The 18,160-nt window shown below is 43.5% G+C and overlaps 2 protein-coding genes across 8 annotated transcripts in view; one reads left to right on the forward strand and one right to left on the reverse strand.

Annotated features, from left to right (window-relative positions):
* The first annotated feature begins 316 nt into the window (after positions 1-316).
* Positions 317-8,784, forward strand: LOC105570380 (myelin expression factor 2). Of its 4 annotated transcripts, none has more exons than XM_012027520.1 (9): positions 317-828; positions 1,949-2,321; positions 2,443-2,748; positions 2,829-3,075; positions 3,142-3,318; positions 3,393-3,838; positions 3,923-4,058; positions 4,333-4,415; positions 7,204-8,784. In XM_012027520.1, the coding sequence occupies exons 1-8, from the start codon at positions 812-814 to the stop codon at positions 4,386-4,388; spliced, it is 1,758 nt and encodes a 585-aa protein (XP_011882910.1). In that variant the 5' UTR covers positions 317-811; the 3' UTR covers positions 4,389-4,415; positions 7,204-8,784. The 4 variants fall into 4 exon arrangements, with proteins under 4 accessions (XP_011882910.1, XP_011882907.1, XP_011882908.1 ...); XM_012027517.1 differs by lacking the exon at positions 7,204-8,784 and adding an exon at positions 4,483-5,890; XM_012027518.1 differs by lacking the exon at positions 7,204-8,784 and adding an exon at positions 4,521-5,890.
* Positions 8,785-8,795: 11 nt separating this feature from the next.
* The window catches only part of LOC105570381 (protein fem-1 homolog CG6966), a 39,505-nt gene continuing 30,140 nt past the window's right edge, over positions 8,796-18,160 (reverse strand). For all 4 annotated transcript variants that reach the window (XM_012027523.1, XM_012027521.1, XM_012027524.1 and 1 more), the window contains exons 2-8: positions 12,753-12,912; positions 12,143-12,343; positions 11,370-11,621; positions 11,067-11,223; positions 10,147-10,585; positions 9,857-10,069; positions 8,796-9,765 (exon numbers count right to left, since the gene is read on the reverse strand). In XM_012027523.1, coding sequence (XP_011882913.1) covers positions 9,361-9,765; positions 9,857-10,069; positions 10,147-10,585; positions 11,067-11,223; positions 11,370-11,621; positions 12,143-12,343; positions 12,753-12,912 — 1,827 coding nt within the window. In that variant the 3' untranslated portion in view covers positions 8,796-9,360. The remainder of the gene's footprint in view (positions 9,766-9,856; positions 10,070-10,146; positions 10,586-11,066; positions 11,224-11,369; positions 11,622-12,142; positions 12,344-12,752; positions 12,913-18,160) is intronic.

Raw genomic sequence — 18,160 nt, forward strand, 5'->3', positions numbered from 1 at the left:
TCGTTTGTCTCTTGACCACGAGACAAACGATTATTGGCTTAAAAATTCGACCTACCCCCACCACCAAAATTTGGCCCGAGTTTCCGAACCTGTATGTAAAGCGGGGAGCACACACTTTTGCTATGCTCAACGAATTTTATTGGTCTATAAGCAAATACAGAAGGAAATGGACCAATCAGATTCATTATGCATATGTTTGTGTGATAGGCTTTAGCGGGGAGCACACACTTTTGTATAAGTGCACAAGCGTATGTGTAACGAATTTGATTGGTCTATGAGCAAATGCACAAGGAAATGGACCAATCAAATTCGTTATGCATATGTTTATGCACTTATGCAAAAGCGTGTGCTCCCCGCTTTTAACTTCTTATCTCTTTCTATTTCGTAGTACCGCTCATTGCGCAGGTCCCTGAAACAATTGACTCGTTAGTATTTCTTCTTTTTTCTTCAGCATTACTGCGTTCCAAAACTTATCGAGAGAAGGATCTCATACGCTTCTTTTAGTCACGGGCGCATATTTTACGTGTCAATCCGCGTTGTTTTCCTCGCAATAACTCGAATTACGCTTTTAGAAACTACGGCGGAGTCGTTTACGCGGCTCTTCTTCTCTTTTTTTTTCCTTTTTTCCCCCCCTCTGCGGAAAACGCACACGCGCTCCGCGGACGTCGACGAGCGTAGTAAGTTCCGGTGGCCGCTCGCACTTTCGGCGACGGCCATTTTATACGACGCTCGGTGCACACTCGATGTACCTTTTAACGGGTAGTTCGTAGGATTGCGTATTCGGAGTTTAGCGAGAGCCCGGCTTCCGACGATGATAAAGACGGAGGAGTAAGTACGGTGTCACGCGCCTGTTGCGGCGGTCAATCGCGTAACGCGGCTCCGCGCCGACCGTTCGGCCGCCGCGATAGTCGTCGGACTAGCTTAGCGCGACGTAAGACACGCTGTATCCCGGCAACGACGTATCTCGCGGCGGCCGTAACGGTGTGAGAAAGGACGCGGCTCGGTGGATCCTATGCCCCGGTACTTTACAGCGTTGCAAGCGCGCGGACGTATCGCTGCAAATGTGCCGTGCATATCTGCCTCGGTCTTAACCTTTCATTCATGTCACCTTTCGTACTTTTTCTCGTACGTTTGCATAGCTACGCGGGTCTACTCCGCGAGATCTTCGCGATACGAGCTTAGCTCCGCCTCCTTTTCGCTCTTGCGCCTTTCTTGTCTCTCTCGCTCTCTCTCTCTTTCGCTTTCACTTGCTCCACAGCGCTACGCAAATCGTAGAGATACGGCGTTACGAAGCATTTTTACGAAATAAATCCAGTTATCTTATACTTTACGTTAACGCGTGTGAAGGCTGGTTTACGCAAGGCCGTAACCGTTAACTTGTGCTGGAGTCGGTAAAAATTAACCACTTACAGTCAACTATTCTCTTAACTTTTGACGATTTAACAATTTTTACCGATTCCGGCATAATTTAATAGTTACGTCCTTGCGTAAACCAGCCTTGATATTTACGTGGCTCTATTCTGTAAGATTTTCGCTGCAAGTTCTGCAATTCTGTAGCTCTTTGGCCTTTTAACGTCGCAGCTCTATAGCTCTTTAACTCTTCAAATCTACAGCTTTTTAATTTAACTCTCTCCTTTTTGCTCTTTGCGCTCCCTCACTTGCTCTACAGTGCCTACGTAAATCATGGAGATACGGTGTTATGGAGCATTTTTACAGAATAGACCCATTTACCTTCTCCCTTACTTTAACACGTGTGATATTTACGTAGCTCTATAATTCTGTAGCTCTTCAGCTCGTTGGCCTTTTAACACTGTAGCTCTATAGCTCTTCAATTCTTTAACTTTCTTCTTTTCACTCCTCGCTCTTTCTCACTTGCTCTACAGTGCTATATATCTTATAAAGACGGCTCTGCGTGTAGCATACATTATATCACTTTGTGTGATTGCAGCAATCAGGTACAGAACAATGACGACAGAGACAGAAGCAGGGAGCGCGATCGTAATCGAAGGTCGGACAGACCGAATCGCATAAACTCGGCTAGCCGCGACCGCAGCCGCGAGAGAAACGACCGCGTTGGCAGGAAGGCGTCCGACCGGCGGATTTACGTGTCAAACATTCCTTATGACTTTCGCTGGCAAGATCTCAAGGATCTGTTCAGGACCGAGGTCGGCAAAGTGGCGCACGTGGAGCTCTTCACGGACGAGAACGACAAGCCTCGGGGATGCGGAATAGTGGAGTTCGAGGATTCGGACTCTGTGAAGATAGCGGTGGAGAAGATGCACCGATACGACATCAAGGGGCGGAAGCTCGTTGTCAAGGAAGTGAGTGCGGAAGTCCTTCGCTCGCGGCGCTTCAAGTAGTTTTAATAAGACTTGTTTGATTCAGCGAACGATTCGTTGTTATTTGTGACGCAAGTTTGATCAACGTTGATACCTTTTGCAGGATTTTGACGTGGAGCGAGACAAGTATGGTCGCTTAACGACGGGTCGTAACAACGACAGAAACCGGGACGACAGATTTAGGGATCCTCCGCGACCGCAGGGAGGCGGGCGGCAAAATATGTCCGCTCCTACCGGCGCGGGTGGCGGCGGTGGCGGTGGCGGAGGTGGCGGCGGTGGCGGCGGCGGTAGCGGCGGCGGCGGCGGCGGAGGTGACAATAAATTTGGAAACACGTACGGTCTTAGTACGCAGTTCTTAGAATCTTTAGGTATCAATGGTCCTTTGGTCACGAGGGTCTTCGTCGCAAATGTCAGTATCACGCGAGTATACATTGAAGAAGCGGCACTTGTCGCGTCGAGAAAGTATATACGTTCTGTTCGTTTGTTCAGCTGGATTATAAAGTGGACGAGAAAAAGCTTCTGGAGGTTTTCAAATTGGCCGGGAAGGTGTTGCACGTTGAGCTGGGGAAAGATAAAGATGGCAAATCAAGAGGTTTCGGCGTTGTTGAATACGACCACCCGGTGGAATCGGTGCAGGCCATCTCGATGCTTCATAATCAACAATTGTATGACAGACGCATGACCGTCAGACTCGATAGAGCTAATGAACCCGACATGCCGCCTAAATTACCAGAAGGTATATATTTGCATATTCATCGGTCAGCTCAGTACTCCTATAAATGAATGTACTTTGGAAAACCAGGTTTGAAGGGTATCGGCATGGGTCTTGGAGCTGGTGGTAACAGACTGTTGGACGTTGCCAGAAATATCCCCAATGTGCAAGCGAACAATCCGCCAGTGGTGAACCCGATCTCGGCGCCTGTCTTAGCGGCGGGCGCTTTCGGTGCCGGTCTAAACAACGTTGTGCCCGCGCAGCTAGGTGAGAATTGTGCGCGCCTGTTCTCGCGAATAAACGAGAATCGTCAAAATAAATGAGATCCTATCTGTTCGCAGCGTCGGCATTGTCAAACACAAATGCAGCAGCGCTTCAAGCTAGCCTCGCCGGCGCCGGTCTAGGTGCCAATCTCACCACTAGTTCGCTGCTGAATTCATCATTGACGAGTGAATTGGCATCGAACTTGAATAACTTTGGCGGCGGCGTCGGTAGTTTAAGCGGTTTGCAGGCTTCTCTGGCCGGTGGACAAGGGAACAATACGTTCACGCCACGCGGGTTATCCAAATTAGACAATGACATAGGATTTGGTGGTAGCAACGCCTTCGGCGGTTCCAGCTTTGGTGGTGGCGGTAGAGATTTTGACGGAGGATTTAACAGAGGGGACGGCGATCGTGTTTCTGGTGGCGGCGGCGGTGGATTCTCTGGGAACCAAGGCCAAAGCGGCGGCAACCGACAGAACTCCAACGGTTCAAGACAGATGTCAGATACTATACTTATAGGCAACGTATGTGCAACTTCCGCTCCTGTTATATTTCTTCCATTTTGTCTAATGTGGATTTATAATAGCTGGATACAATTCTTGTTACAGCTACCTCCAAATACCACATGGCAGATGCTGCGTGACAAGTTCCAGGACGCCGGGGAGGTAAAATTCGCGGAGATGAGAGGTACCGATATGGGCATGGTACGGTTCGCATCTGAATGGGATGCCGATCGTGCTGTGAGTATCCTTTCCCAAGCGAAACGGACATGTTCGTTATAAAATGCGCGAGGTTGAAAAGCTGACCATTTCCTCTTCTTTTATTTCTTTGAGTGTTTAACTACAAGATGATAAAGATACGTAGTAAAAGAAAAGATTAATTACAAGATGGTAAAGGACAAGAAGGGCCGGTCCATTAAAAGGATCGCTTATACGCTTAATTTTGTTGTGCTCTATACATAATTGTAGAAGAAGAAAATTTTGCACGAACGAATTTTTCCTTAATTACCCGCCATTAGCCATGATGAATCGATCACGCATCGACGGAAGGACAATTGATGTGCGTCTGTACTAAGAGTTCGAAGGTCTCGAGGGACTCGAGGTAACGTTAATAGAAAATATTATATCGCCGTAACTCCTCGATGCTTAACCATAACTTATTGACGCAGCGTGAGGAAGCTGGGTGGTGTTTATGTGTCGTCTGCAGGATTCCACTCCTGATGGTACTCGAAATTCATCCTAGTTGTCTGGCAGAACTTAGGACAGTGAGTGAGAAGTGTCTCTTCGGAAGATCAGCAAGTCGTGTTTGTATGATGGCTACTCAACGTTGAAACGGTCGTGTCAGCTACTGACGATCGCTCTCCACACGCCCTCTTTCTCTTTCTCTTTATCCTCCTTTTTCAATTCTGTATTGTTTACCACCAGATTATCGTTCCTTTTTACAGTGGAAGTCTACTAATTGTTCACTTCTTAAAATCAGTCCTTTTTTTCTAGCGATCGAGACTATAGTTTAGTTGCCTAGGCTTAGGTTTCACGAAGATCTTACTGTAAGCCAGTAGGTTTCTTTTTCAGTGTATAGGTTTATTCACTATTTACTGGTTATTTACATTAATTAGCGATTCTGTAGTCTGTAAGTCTTTACTTCTTAGTTATCATGACGAGAGATCGATCGGTTCTCCATCATTCCGATCTTAACTCTGCTCATTCGCAGCCGAGAGTCCACCGAGGGATAGAGATTAATCTTTCGTTCATGAAAACTTTTAACGTTGTAAAATCGTTATTCGCTCGAATTGGATTTCCGGCCTGCGTCTTATCGAGGTTTACAATCTTATTTTTATGCAGATCGTGGACTGTATGTGTTGGATTCTCGTTGCATCGTTCGCACTTTCTTGCGCGTAAGAAAAGAAAAAGCATGTGTGGTGTTTGACAGGGGACAGCGCTTCGTCGCCACGACTTTTACGCGGTCACGCATCGTTTAGCATTATTTCTATTTTGCTTTTTTACCGTATTACGTACGCACTGTGTTTGCATCTTTGTAAAAAATACAAAAATTTAATGACCTAAACGAAGCATACGAGAAAATTTGCTGTAGTCGCTTTTTCTTTTTCTGTTTTTTTTTTCTAGGAAGATCCCCTCTCAGTTCACTCGAGCTCGCTCCGAGACTTCGGCGAACGTACATCGGACGATTTAGATTCGGCTAAATTCTGCGTTTTATGCACCGTAGTATGTTTACCAAAAAGTAAATCGTGGCATCGGATATCACGTCTCCTCTCCTCTCTCTCTCTTTTTCTCTCTTTCTCTCTCTCTCTCTTTCTCTCTCTTTCAATCAATCTTTTCTGTTCCCCGACAGCAACGTACGCGGGGGAAAAAAAGATTCGGATTGATCTCGATACAATTCGGAATTCGAATTGCATTTGGTGTTTCCGTGACATTATTTTTTGGTAAACATAACTCTCCTCTCGCCATGTAGATCTCGAGGAACATTCTGTGCATTGTATAACACTCTTGTATAACCACCAATCTCATAATAGTAAATTGAATAAAATCCAAATCAGTTTTCACTACAAAAAAAAACTATACTTGGTCGTTGTTTTATTTCTGTGGTGTTGTGTGAAATTTTTATCTTTTATTTTAAGCGGCCACTTCTTGTCGTTTCGGACGGATCTCGTCAAGTGAGTTTTATTTTAGCATGCGGTGCAACGTGTTTAACGGTACGGACTGATCACGACTGTCCTGCAAACACGTTGCATTCAAAGGCGGATGCGAGTCCATTGGTTTATTGATACAGTCTCAAAATACAGATCACTCCTCCGATTATCTTCCGTACAATTGGGAGGCGTCGATAGTCTGCGCAACGGGGAGGAAGGTGCTCGTTCGCCCTCGCAGGTGAGATTACTTTTTCAGATGATTCTCTTCCCCGATTTCCCGAAGGCGGTCCCGGGAAGAGAGAGACGATCGATCTGGCCCCGATTAGCGCGACCGCTCGTTCTGTTAACAGCGAGAATTGTAAATGCGACGGGTCCGTCTGTGCGTGGTGTCTTGTATTCACGAATTGTATTCTTCATCTCCAGTAGCTTTAAACGATACCTGTCGATGAGATTGAGATGCATCGATGGATCTTTTATGGGTGACCAAGAAAGGAATGGTTGACTCTCGTCGTCTTTTAACGTGGTGTGCTCGATCCTTGTAGAACTGTGAATGAGAGACGGACGGCGAGGACTCTGTGTCCATTCCGAAGTACTCACGATAGTCTCGTGTGCAATCTCCGTCGATCTGTATCGTTCGCGAGGTATCCAGCGGCTTTTTTTCCCCCCCAGAGTTTTATTAAAGTAATTTTTTTTTCTTTTTCTTTTCTTGTTCAACGATAAAGTGTTCGTCGGCGCACTCCACCTGCGAACGGCGACGAAAAGTGCGCGCACGTTGGCGCATTCTTGACGACCGATTCTCCTTTCGTTTCCAGCGTCCGTCTAAATTTCCACGTGCCGAGGAGAGATGTGGCACCTGTCCGGTTTTTTTTTTTGTGTTATCGACATAAACGCTAGTCAGAACTCAAAGAGAGTTTGTATATCGTCAGTGTTCATTTTTATATTTATTCCTTCGAGAATCGGCGCTCGTGTCCTTGTCGCATTTAACAGCTCCGTCGAGTTTAGGGGGCCGAGAGAAGTGTTTTTTTACTCTTTTTCGCCGACGCTTGTGCTACATTCATGCAATTCGGTGCGGTGCGACCGTTTAATCTCGTTTAATGTTAATCGTTGCGCGACGCCGGGAAGGCGTTTTTCCCCTTCTCGCGAGCTAGAATGAGATGATGCATATATAGATTATCGCATAATATCTTTTTTTTTATTACACTGGGGCATAGATACAATGTGGATATTATTGATTATTTCCAGGTCACGATCGAGAAACGTCCGTCCCAATAACGTGACGATGACCAGGTAAGTTCTAACAATTGACGAACAAGTCACCTTACGCAAATGTTCTTCTTCCAGGGAAGCTATCGCGAGCGACCGTCGAGCCTTGTGAGCTGGTGAGTCGCGCGTAATAAAAAAGAGCGAATCGTACGAATCCGTACTTTCAATTACACTGTATTTCTCTCTTCTCGTTTTATCTATACATTATAAAATAGCTTTCGGTACGTGGGGGTTGAGGGGGGGGGGAAGTAAGTGTAAGGACTGCTACTCCTTTGTAGAGAATCGTAACGCGACGTCCTGGCGTTAGCGTGACAATGGTGTGCGCACAGCTCGGACGCGCGTAAATGCGCCAGTAACGGGACTCGAACGGAACATGTAAAACGTATATAAAATTGCGCAATACGGTAAATACGGGTACGTAATTCGTGTAAATTAGTCTTAATGGTACAAACAGCACTGCCGGCAATCGTGTCTCACGTTTAGCGCGCGAAGAGTGCACCGTTCAACACCGCTCAAAAGAAAAAGGCACCTTAAACATCACACGCCCGTTTATATGTATTGTGTATATACTTATTATGTAGCGACGCGTTTCTCTCTCTCTTTCCCTACAGCCTATGTGTGTACATGGATTATCACATTTTAAATAAAGGTATATGAAGGCGTAGAATTTCTCTCACTTATGCGAATGAATAATCAATTCCGACCCGCTATTGTCCGCAGTGGGCTGTCGATGATCGGCAAAATCTAAAGCAGCTCGTAATGGTGTACTCGAGATGTGGTGACACAAGAGTCAAACGTAACATTCTAGTAGAATGATTCTACAACATTACGCGTTTCACATTTTGCTGGTTAATATATAAGAAACACGTGCCCGGTGCCTTATATGTAACTTTTTATGCGCAAATGTTACGAAATGGTAAAGTGTAGAACCGCAAAGTTCACCACTCGCAGTGGACCACACCACTCAGAAAACTTCTATTACAAATCCATGTTTTTTTTCCTCTTTATTTGTTTATACAGCAAGGTAAAAAGTCACTTCTCTAAGATAACACATTTGAAGTCAACGTACATTTATGTTATCTAGCATTATCAACGTAGTATATATATATATATGGCTTGCGCGGGGTTTATGTATAAGGGAGAGGCCTTTAATTAGCCAAGTTTGCAGTTAATCAGCAAAGATCACAATGTCTGTGTTATCACCTTGTCGCAATACCGATGGATACTAGTTCATTCGTCAAGATCAAAGCCTCTCTTTCGTATCATCGCACATTGATACCAAAGAGATCTGCCAAGATACATCGCCAATTTACTAATCTCAATTTAAACGAAAACAATGGCAAGTAAGAAATTAAGAATGGTTATGATCAATTTTACGTCGATTGAAACGTCGCCACATACGATCAATTTTTTAGTCATATAATTGTAATAAACTGTATGATAAAGTATAAATGTTTTAAATCAAGTAACCGCAAAGCAGAGTCACGTTCTCGGTATTAAATTTTTCAATTTCTTTTTAACACTTTATGAAAATAGATATTTTATGAATTACCACAATCGTATTAGAAAAAATATATATTATGTATATGTATAAGTAAAATGTACACTACTCTTGTTTATTAAATATAAAACTTTTAATAGCGAAATATAATTCCTGCAGTCTTGAAAGACGCATATATTTGATGCTTTTCAGATCAGATTCAATATATTACGCACGAAACATAAGAGGAAACTTGTTAACTAAAATAAAATTTCTTACAAAGCTCCAATAATGGAAAACACATTTTGTATTATGAGAAAAACTGTTAAAAGATCTTCTTGGAATCACGTGCGTTTCGCATTATATCATCAGTCAGAAGACTTGTGCTTCCCGGGGACAATATTTCTATCTCTGCTTTAGTATAGGATTATATACAGTGTATCTCAAAATTATCATTCATTGAAAAAAATGATTTAGAAACGAGAGCGACCTCGAAACCCTATACAAGATGTGAATATCGATGATAGAATGGATAAATTACGAATCGGGTTAACGCCCGAATTATCACCATTGCTTTCCATAGTCGTCACACTTTCTCGCTTAAAGTAAGGTGTTTGCCACGGCATTTAACTGGCGGCGTTTCATCGGCGACAATACTAGTGCATCTGGACGAAAGCGCGGAGGTGCGCGGGCACTCTGCTGATTTTCTGCGTCTTTCGGACCACTCGCGCGGCCAGGCAGGCGAGCGTGGTGTATTTCAGTGGGCAAATTGAATCGTAGAGCTGCTTATTGCTCAACAGCGTCTGGAACGTCTTGCCGTCGTTATTCACCGCGTCGAGGTGCGCGCCGGCGTCGAGCAGATCGACCGACAGGATCGGGCGCCAGGGGTGCAATAACGCGGTAAGATGCAAAGCCGTGTTACCGTCGTTGTCCCTGGCAGCCACGTCCGCGCCCACTCTCAGCAGAGCCTTGGTCAAGTGAGCCGATGGGAACTTGCACGTAGGGTACCTACCAACCAGCGCACCGTCCTCACTGTGAACCAATTGCAACGCATCGCGGCCCTGAAAATACATCACAGAATCGGAAGTGTGGACGATCGTCTTTGTCCCTCCAATTATTATTGGATAATTGGCGCGACTGTGCGCCACTCACCTGTCTGCCTTTTGCATTTATTCGGACTAATTTGTAGAGCTCTTTGTGTAAAGCGTTGTATTCTTCGCTACCCTTTTCGCCAGTCTCGCGCGTTAATAAGCACGCCAGATGCAGAGTGATGACGAGGACTCTGTTCAAGAACGTCAAATCGCGCTCGCACGCCAGATCGCCCATCTTATCCAACATTTGCTTTCCCTTCGCTACTTCGTTAACCTGCAAGCAATTTTTGCGATGCAAATAAATATTAATAGACTGCAAGTATCGGTAAACAATAACGCCCTCGCACTCACAGCTTTTTCGAAAACTCTCAACAGATCGTCCCTCTTTACTGGCGGCACTCTGCGACCCCTAGTCGTCTGTCTACCTTCCTCGCCCACCATGAAGCTAAAAAGTTCGGTGAAGCTGAATAGAGAGCTTTGCGTCATAGGGTTTAGCGGTTCCAGCATGCTCTGCTGCATGTCGAGAGCGTAGTTCCACAGTTCGATGCAGCGACGGAATTTCCCCGCGTCCGCGTAGACAGCTCCACGGTATCTAATGTAATAACTAGTATCTGGATGAGCCGGTCCTAATATTCGTTCTCTGATCACCAGTGCCTGCATGCGCATTTCGTCCGGGTCTGCTAACAGATCGTCCAAAGCTTCGGGCTCGATTACCTCCCGGGCGAAGTCGTAAGCGGCTACAAGTGGCGGCGATTCGGGTTTCGATATCATCGGTCCGTCTCCTCGATATCTGACGGAGAGAATGTATACGTATAAATGTCGCCGAAGAGTATAAATTTTACTCTTCTTTGTAGAACAAGAATCGACATTGTATTCGTTTTAAAGAGTTTGTGAAAAATACGTACATTTTGTATTTAGAAATTTGCGCCAAGACAGGATGTCGGTATTTAAATGATTTTAATTTTTTAATTTATTTATAATTTATTTATTCTCCCGCCTAGTGAGAGGGAGGTCCAGGTTCAAACCCTGGCTGAGGTAAATTTTTCGGAATAAATTAAAAAATTAAAATTATTTAAACACTAACATCCTGTTTTGGCTCTTGTATCCTTTATTCCTTCGAATTGTGACTTCACGTCAGAGCCTTATAAATTTTATTGTTTACAAAGTTGTTTTTTTTTGCGTTCTATTTGAAAACTTCCTACACAAGACTGCATGCAGTTCTAAGATAAAAAGCACACGGATTGACAGTCTGTCCGCGCGTGAGGACGTACCGCTCGTTCATGGCACGCTTCCAGAACTGCAGGGCGCCAATCATGTCCCTCTTTTTGTCCACGTACGTAGCTCCGAGTAACTCCAGCGCGTCGATACGCTCTTTCCTGCTGAACAGTTGCGGAATGCCTATGAGATACTCGACGATATGCGTGTGACCTGGAAGAGAGGAAGCGAAGAAACGTTCGGTCAGCGCTCGCTTTTTCCTCGGCCGTCTAAGCGTCGCGGAACAGATCGCTTCGGACGAGCTAAGTAAACTGTCTTAGGGGAACCTTCGAGTGGTGCGTGGAACTTTCTGCTTTAACCTGTTACTGCTGCCGCGAGGAGTGGCGTCATCCCGTAAGAGTCTACGTCCATCTGGGCACCATGCTCAACGAGTATCTTCAGTATCTCCAAGGATCCGCTCTCGGCGCAGTCATGCAACGCCGTGTTACCCTTCACGGACTTGCGATTCGCGTCCGCTTTCAGGGCGAGTAGGAACTTGGCGATTTTAACATGGCCCCGGTAGCACGCGATCATCAAGCAAGTGTGTCCGTGTCGGTTTGCCATCTCGATGTCTGTAACAAAGAAAAAGACACTAGATAGAGATTTCGATCGAGTTTGTTTGGTTTTTCTTTTGTAAACCAGAAAAGTCAAACCGCGATTAATAAGCGTAGTTTCTTTTAAATGCATAAATTTTGCAGTCGTTTTATAGTCCTCTAGCCGCGCGGACAGACCGTCAGATCCGTGACTGAAATCCGTGTGCCTTTTATCTTAGAACTTCATACAATCTAGGAAATTTTTTAATGATCTAAAAGTTCTAGTTACGAGAAATGTGTAGCCAATCAACTTGCAGCTTTTACTGAAGCTGCAAGTTGATTCGTTACACATTTCTGGAAACTGGACACAGTTCTTGGATCGTGGACACAAGGCTTTAGCGACGATCTGAACGCGAAAAACTAATTTGTAAATATAAAATGTACGTATTTTTCACAAAGCCGCGAAACTCGCTCTTCCGTAAGGGAAAATATTGTACTTAAAAATAATTTACAAATTTATATCTCTAAAGATAATTCTCGAATTTACGTTTACGTCTTACCTGCGCCGTGTTGCACTAGAAATTTAACAATATCGTAATGCCCATCGAAGCACGCGGCTCGAAGTGGCGTGGAATTCGTTTTCGTGATTGAGTTAACCTTGGCTCCTCGTCTCACCAGTAACTTGACTAGGGCCAAGTGGCCAGCGGCCGCCGCGCACCACAGGGGTGGTGCACCCTCGATCGTCTCGCCCTCAAAGACCACTGTTTTCGAAGAACAATTCCGGTGAAATCTTAGTACCAAGGCGGATTTACTAGTTTCAACTTACACAAAACAATACTAACTCTCTAAAAATCAATCGGTGGATTATTACTTAAAACAGTGAATAGTCTACTGATTGACTTTTAGAGAGAATATAACGTAAATAAAATCATGTGAGTTAATTGCGCCAATCTATAGCGTACGTTTATTATAGTGGCCGTAATTTTTAAGCCACAATCGAGAGAAAGATCTCGAGAAATTTTAAAACTGACTAAAAATAAAAAAGCAAAGGAGAACAGCTAAAGCGCGCGTGTCTTTGCCAAAACATCATTTTTGGGTGAAGGCTGTTCTCGACAAAACACGGATGGTCGGCTCGAATAAAGGCCGGCGATGAAAGAACTGCAGTCTGACCTGATCCGGGCTGCTCCACGTCCGCCCCACATTTTTCGATGAGGTACTCGGCCACGTCGTAATGCCCGTTCCGACATGCCATGACCAAGGGTGTTGCGCCATGGGTTTTGGCACCGACTAGTTGTCCTATCTCATCCTTGCCCCTTGCCTCCAGGAACACCTTTTGAGAAAAGAAATCTTTACTCGGTGTGCTTAGCTCTTATGGGCTATCGCAAGACAATCGTCGCGATTGCATTAGATATTCACGAGAAACGGTACAAGTTCTAAAGTTCTCGCGCGTCGACTTACGTTCGACAGTACGGAACCCGTGTTGAACCGCTTTAATGAGCTAGCACGTGCGTGAACAGCACGGATGTGTGCCGTGCGATGTGTGCACACAGATATTTCAAACCCGACTGGTTTACAGTCTAAGAAAATTATCGGCACACGCCTATACGCCTAAGGCCGGAAATTCTCTAAACCATAAATATTTAAATTCCAAAAAAGCCGTCCGCGCGCCTCTCCGTCCCGCGTCGTCTCACGCTCTTAAAATCTCTTTTTCCTTGGATACAATTTTTCTCAGTCTTTCACAACTCCGTTGCTTCTCTCGTAAATCTTCTTCACTAAACGCCCTCGGTTTTAATTACTTTACTTGGGATACTCGAACTTTTCGATTTCCATGGGCGAGCACGAGTCTTGCGCCGAATTCGATTTAAAGAGAATTTCACTTCGATTTCGATTCCGCGTGAGACAGACTCGTGGTTTGTCGGACGTGCCGACGTCGTCTGAAGCTAACACCCCAATCACTCGTCGACGGTCACTATCGATGCGAACACCATGTGGCTATGGTGCACGTTTCGTTCGAACTGAGGAGACTGGATCCTTGTGTCGTTGACAAAAGAGCCTCTTGCAAATCCGCGAAAATGCGCAATGTGGGATGACAAAAGTTCCAGCTCGTCCTTCGCAGGCACGCGCGAAAACGGGTTTCCTCACAAAGTGTGCGAGATTTCGAGGATCGCGAGCCAAGTGTTAAATGGCGTTATGACAATGTTGACGGGGCGTTAACGATGCGTTACGTTTGACAGTCAAATAATTGTATTATCGTCGCGTCCAAGAGGCCCACCCGAGCCGAGTCGCATCAAATTGGATTGTGTCAGAGCCGATCGATTCAGGCTATATTCTCGTCGACGTTGGAGGGGATCGTGGTTTGAAAAAAAAATCGCAATTCACTCTTCACACGACTCGTTCGATGACGTTCGCGTTTTTGTTAGACTCGACGATATTATTCCCCCTTGTCGCCGTGTGTCGCAGAATCGGAGCAGTCCATGCGCGCGCTCGCCTAGAAGAAGACTGAGCGCGACGAGCCGAATCTTCAACCCAACCGCCTTCTGGAGAAATCATTCTCCGACCATCGTGGACGTGCGAGTCCCGTTAAACGAATAATCGGAGACATTGAGGCCCACCATAAACTAGCAGTTTGCTTGTCACGATGGGCCGCTACCAGGAGAAAAGAGGGACAGAGCCGATACTTTTCAGCATTGTGAACTCTCGCTCTTCTCCTCTTCCCTCGCATTCCTCTCTCTTTTAATGTTTTCCCTTACCGAAGAGGAGGCATACTTTTCGTGAAAGCCCTATGTAGTTCTTATTTAAGAATGGGGAAAAAAACAAAATAACCTCATTCGTGTCGATCCATCTTCACCGAGTGTCGATTAAAACCACATTTATCTTTATTAAATGTAAAACTAATTAAAAAATTCATAAAAGAGAGTATGCAAATCAAGTATGTAAATATCTCATTGAAAAAAAGTTAAACGCAGTTTAAACATCGCACTTACAGAAATTGCTGATGTTTAGAGATATAATTAACAAATGAGGCAGACATTAATTAAGTTACGTATAAAAAAAAGAAAAAATAATATTTATACGTATTAATATTTTAATTGATAAGTATAGTCAGACTTCGTGGTTTTTTTTATTATCGATTTCGGTTTCCTTTCTTTACACAGAACCACACGTTAAATAAGTTTAAAGAATCTACCAATTACAACATGATTTTCATCTTATTGTTCGTGTTAATGCGAACGAGGAGTTCGACCTTTAATCGAAATCAATAAACGTTGAGCTATTTTTACGTTTCTCGTTCTCTCATTTCGGTTTGCACCTACGGAAAGTTGGTGCCGTTATTTATGTGACCGATTTACTTTTTCGCGAGCCCGTTTATTCTGCTTCGGCTCCCGCCTCCCCTCATTGTTACATTCTCGTTCGGTTCCTCGGTAAAATGTAGGTAACGAGGTCAGTCGATGCCGAAACGATCTCACAAAAGATGAGATGGAACGTTCGCCTTTATGCTCGGGCCGAAAAAATACGCGAACCGCGGACAGCTCCACGTCGATAATTTTCGACTCGAGAGAGACACGTAACACAGTTACGACAAACGGGTAAAAACAACTATAATGACGGATGATTAATAATAATGACACAGTAGCACTCGAAACAATACGAGGATTCGAAACGAAACTCTTTACTTCACTCGGAATTACGTAAAACAAGTCCAGAGTGCAGCAAAGATAGATTCACGAATATAAAAAGAATTTAATCGGTTACACAGAGAAAAAGATTTCTTTGGATTTAGTATTCCTATTTATTTGATTGAAATTTGTTTCACTGAAGCAACATATGCTTGTACGAAACATTATTTGTTTGAATAAAAATTTGTTTGTTTTACTCAAACAATCTTTATTATTTGATGGAAAAGATAATATTATTTAAAGTAATATCTTTCAATTAAATAATTATATTATTAGGCTTATAAAGTTCGGTGCTGCCACTAGATGGCCGCCGAACTCGTAAGTAAAATCACGGTAGCAAGACGTATAAGCGATCGCATCAGCAGGCACAGTTTAATCATCTAATGGCCCATTCTTTATAGCTGAACATAATGTACTAATTCAAACAAAGATATATGTTGCTTCAAATTCAAACAAATGATTTGTTTGGACCATTCCAAATATCAAAGTTGTTTGGATACAATAAAATTTATAAAATCCAAAGAAATCGCTTTCTCTGTGTAGAATGGAAACGGTACATGTCACTAATATCGTATCTGAGAAAAGAGCAAAGAGACCGCTTTATAAAGCAAACTGAATTTTTCAGTTTTTATGAATCGTTCAGATTTTATGAAAAAAATTTTGCTAAAGAAATGCGTCAATTCGTGTAGCCAGGATCTGTTGACTCAATTTCGGCCCGAAATGCTACCTGCCTCCTTTTTGTCCTCACTGGTTCAATTGCGAAAGATCGCAAGGTGCAATTGCGTAAAATCGCCGTGTTGAATTTTCTCGATGTCAGCGATAAGATTTTCGCAACTGTACCAAAGTGGTTTCTGGTATGCGCTACTTCGACGAGCGATAAGGATGAAATATCCGCTTCGATTAGCACCTCGTCGGATGTCAAGACCCGAATAATAAATTATTCTTCTCGCTAATGGTATCATTATCATATTATTTCCGCCGTTTGTCTCTCATGGAAAATAGGTTACAGTAACAGGCTTTTCTTCGACTGTCTTTCAACAGGCCGGTAATTCACGCCATATGCTTTTTTTGTCTTGCGTCCGAGGAGAAAATTCAAATGATTTTGAAGCTTTCTCTATGTGAATTGGTGTAACACGGGAAAAATCGCGGAGAAATGGCAGCACTGTTCATCAAGATCATCAATACATCAAGTCGTCTTTTATGGCCTAGTCATAAATTCAATGCTAAAAACAATTAACGCCAACTGCGGTCGAGTACCGTATGTCACGAGTGCGATATATGCGTGTGTGTGTGTGTGTGTGTTTGTCTCAATGGCTGATGCGTGTGCAAGTGCTGTGTTGTTGCAAGCGTGGAAGACATGTCCCACTTAAATTTTACGCTCGCCACTTCGAAAGGTTTTAGTTTGCCTATGTCGCATTACGAGAAGTGGCACGCGTTGTAAATAGTTATTCATTCCGTTCGCGTTATGTCGACGTAGTCATTTTTTTTAATTCGTTCGTCGATATAGAAACGCTATCAATCTCTCAAGTGCATACGCGAAGTAGGCGGACTTCACCGCCGAAGGAAGTTTACGAGCGGCCGATTCTATTGTTTACAAGAGAGAGAGAGAGAGAGAGAGAATAGTCAAAGTATGAATGAACGGAATCGCTGACGACGATCGACGCGACCGCGTAAATTATTCATCCCTGAGAACTGTCTGCAGATTAATGATACAAGATCGCGGAATGACGTAAATTACTGTGCGCGAGCACGTTTATGTTCAAGTATAATAATTATTAATGCGTTTGTTTTTAACGTACCTCTTCTAGGTATAAAATAATTATATTGAAGACACATAACAGTTTACATGTTTAAACATGTTGCGTATAAACAAGTATTTCATGGATATTTTATAATTCAATATTAGATTTAATAATATTATTTTAAATATAGAAAATAGTCTGTGGCTATGAGAGCGCAAAAGGATGTTGATGTTAAATAGTCTATAGCGTTAGGTGGTAAGAGGAACATTGTGTACGTACGTCTCGATTCCACTAATTGTACGTCTCCTTCATAAAAATCGACATAATATGAGGAATAAAACTCACATTGCGTAATATATAATAAAAGATTAAAATCTAAACCGAGTTAACACAATAAGCAACGATGAGTAAAATATGACTTCATGTATTACGTAAAAAGTACGAACCGTAAGTGAGATCATCAAGAGGCTATGGCAAAGGTCGGAGACATTGCCAGTAAGATTTTAAAAACCATAAATGCCAGAACGTTAATTATTGCGATAATATTATTTTACGCTTCATAATTCAGAATTATATTAAAATGAAACCAATATTATTACATACTCTATAATTTTACAGTTAATAAATACGTCAAATTTACGATAAAATACAGTCCTTCTGGAAAGTTTATCGTCGTAAAACACGTCACGTTGTAAGAGATGTAATCTAGAGTTTTTTTATCAAACGAACTAACGGGAAGTAAACGAGAGGTCAATGAAGCCACATTCAAATTCACTGCGAAATGTGCAATTTACGGCGGGAAATCCCATTACGCTCGACCTCGACCGACTTTGTTACCTACATGGTATAATTGCGGCGTTACAATTGCGCGTCGGTGTTTTCGTAGCGGCGCTGTAAAGTTTTCTCCGCGACAATTATGATTTTACGGCACTCGAGCGTACGCGAACGTCAAAAATTACGCTCGCCCGTTCGTCCGGAGCAATTATGGCAATAATCGCTCCGGACATCGTTGCGCGACACGGGCGATCATTGTCATAATCGTAGCCAATGTGACGCAAGGTGCACGTGACCAATCGATAACGTTTACGAGCTGTCCACGGTAACAACAACGACGACAACGACGACGACTTGATCGATACCGATCGCTTCTCATACGAGG

This window comes from Vollenhovia emeryi, unplaced genomic scaffold (assembly GCF_000949405.1).
Source record: "Vollenhovia emeryi isolate VEMERY1.0 unplaced genomic scaffold, V.emery_V1.0 DF939120.1, whole genome shotgun sequence".
In the NCBI taxonomy this organism is placed as follows: domain Eukaryota; kingdom Metazoa; phylum Arthropoda; class Insecta; order Hymenoptera; family Formicidae; genus Vollenhovia; species Vollenhovia emeryi.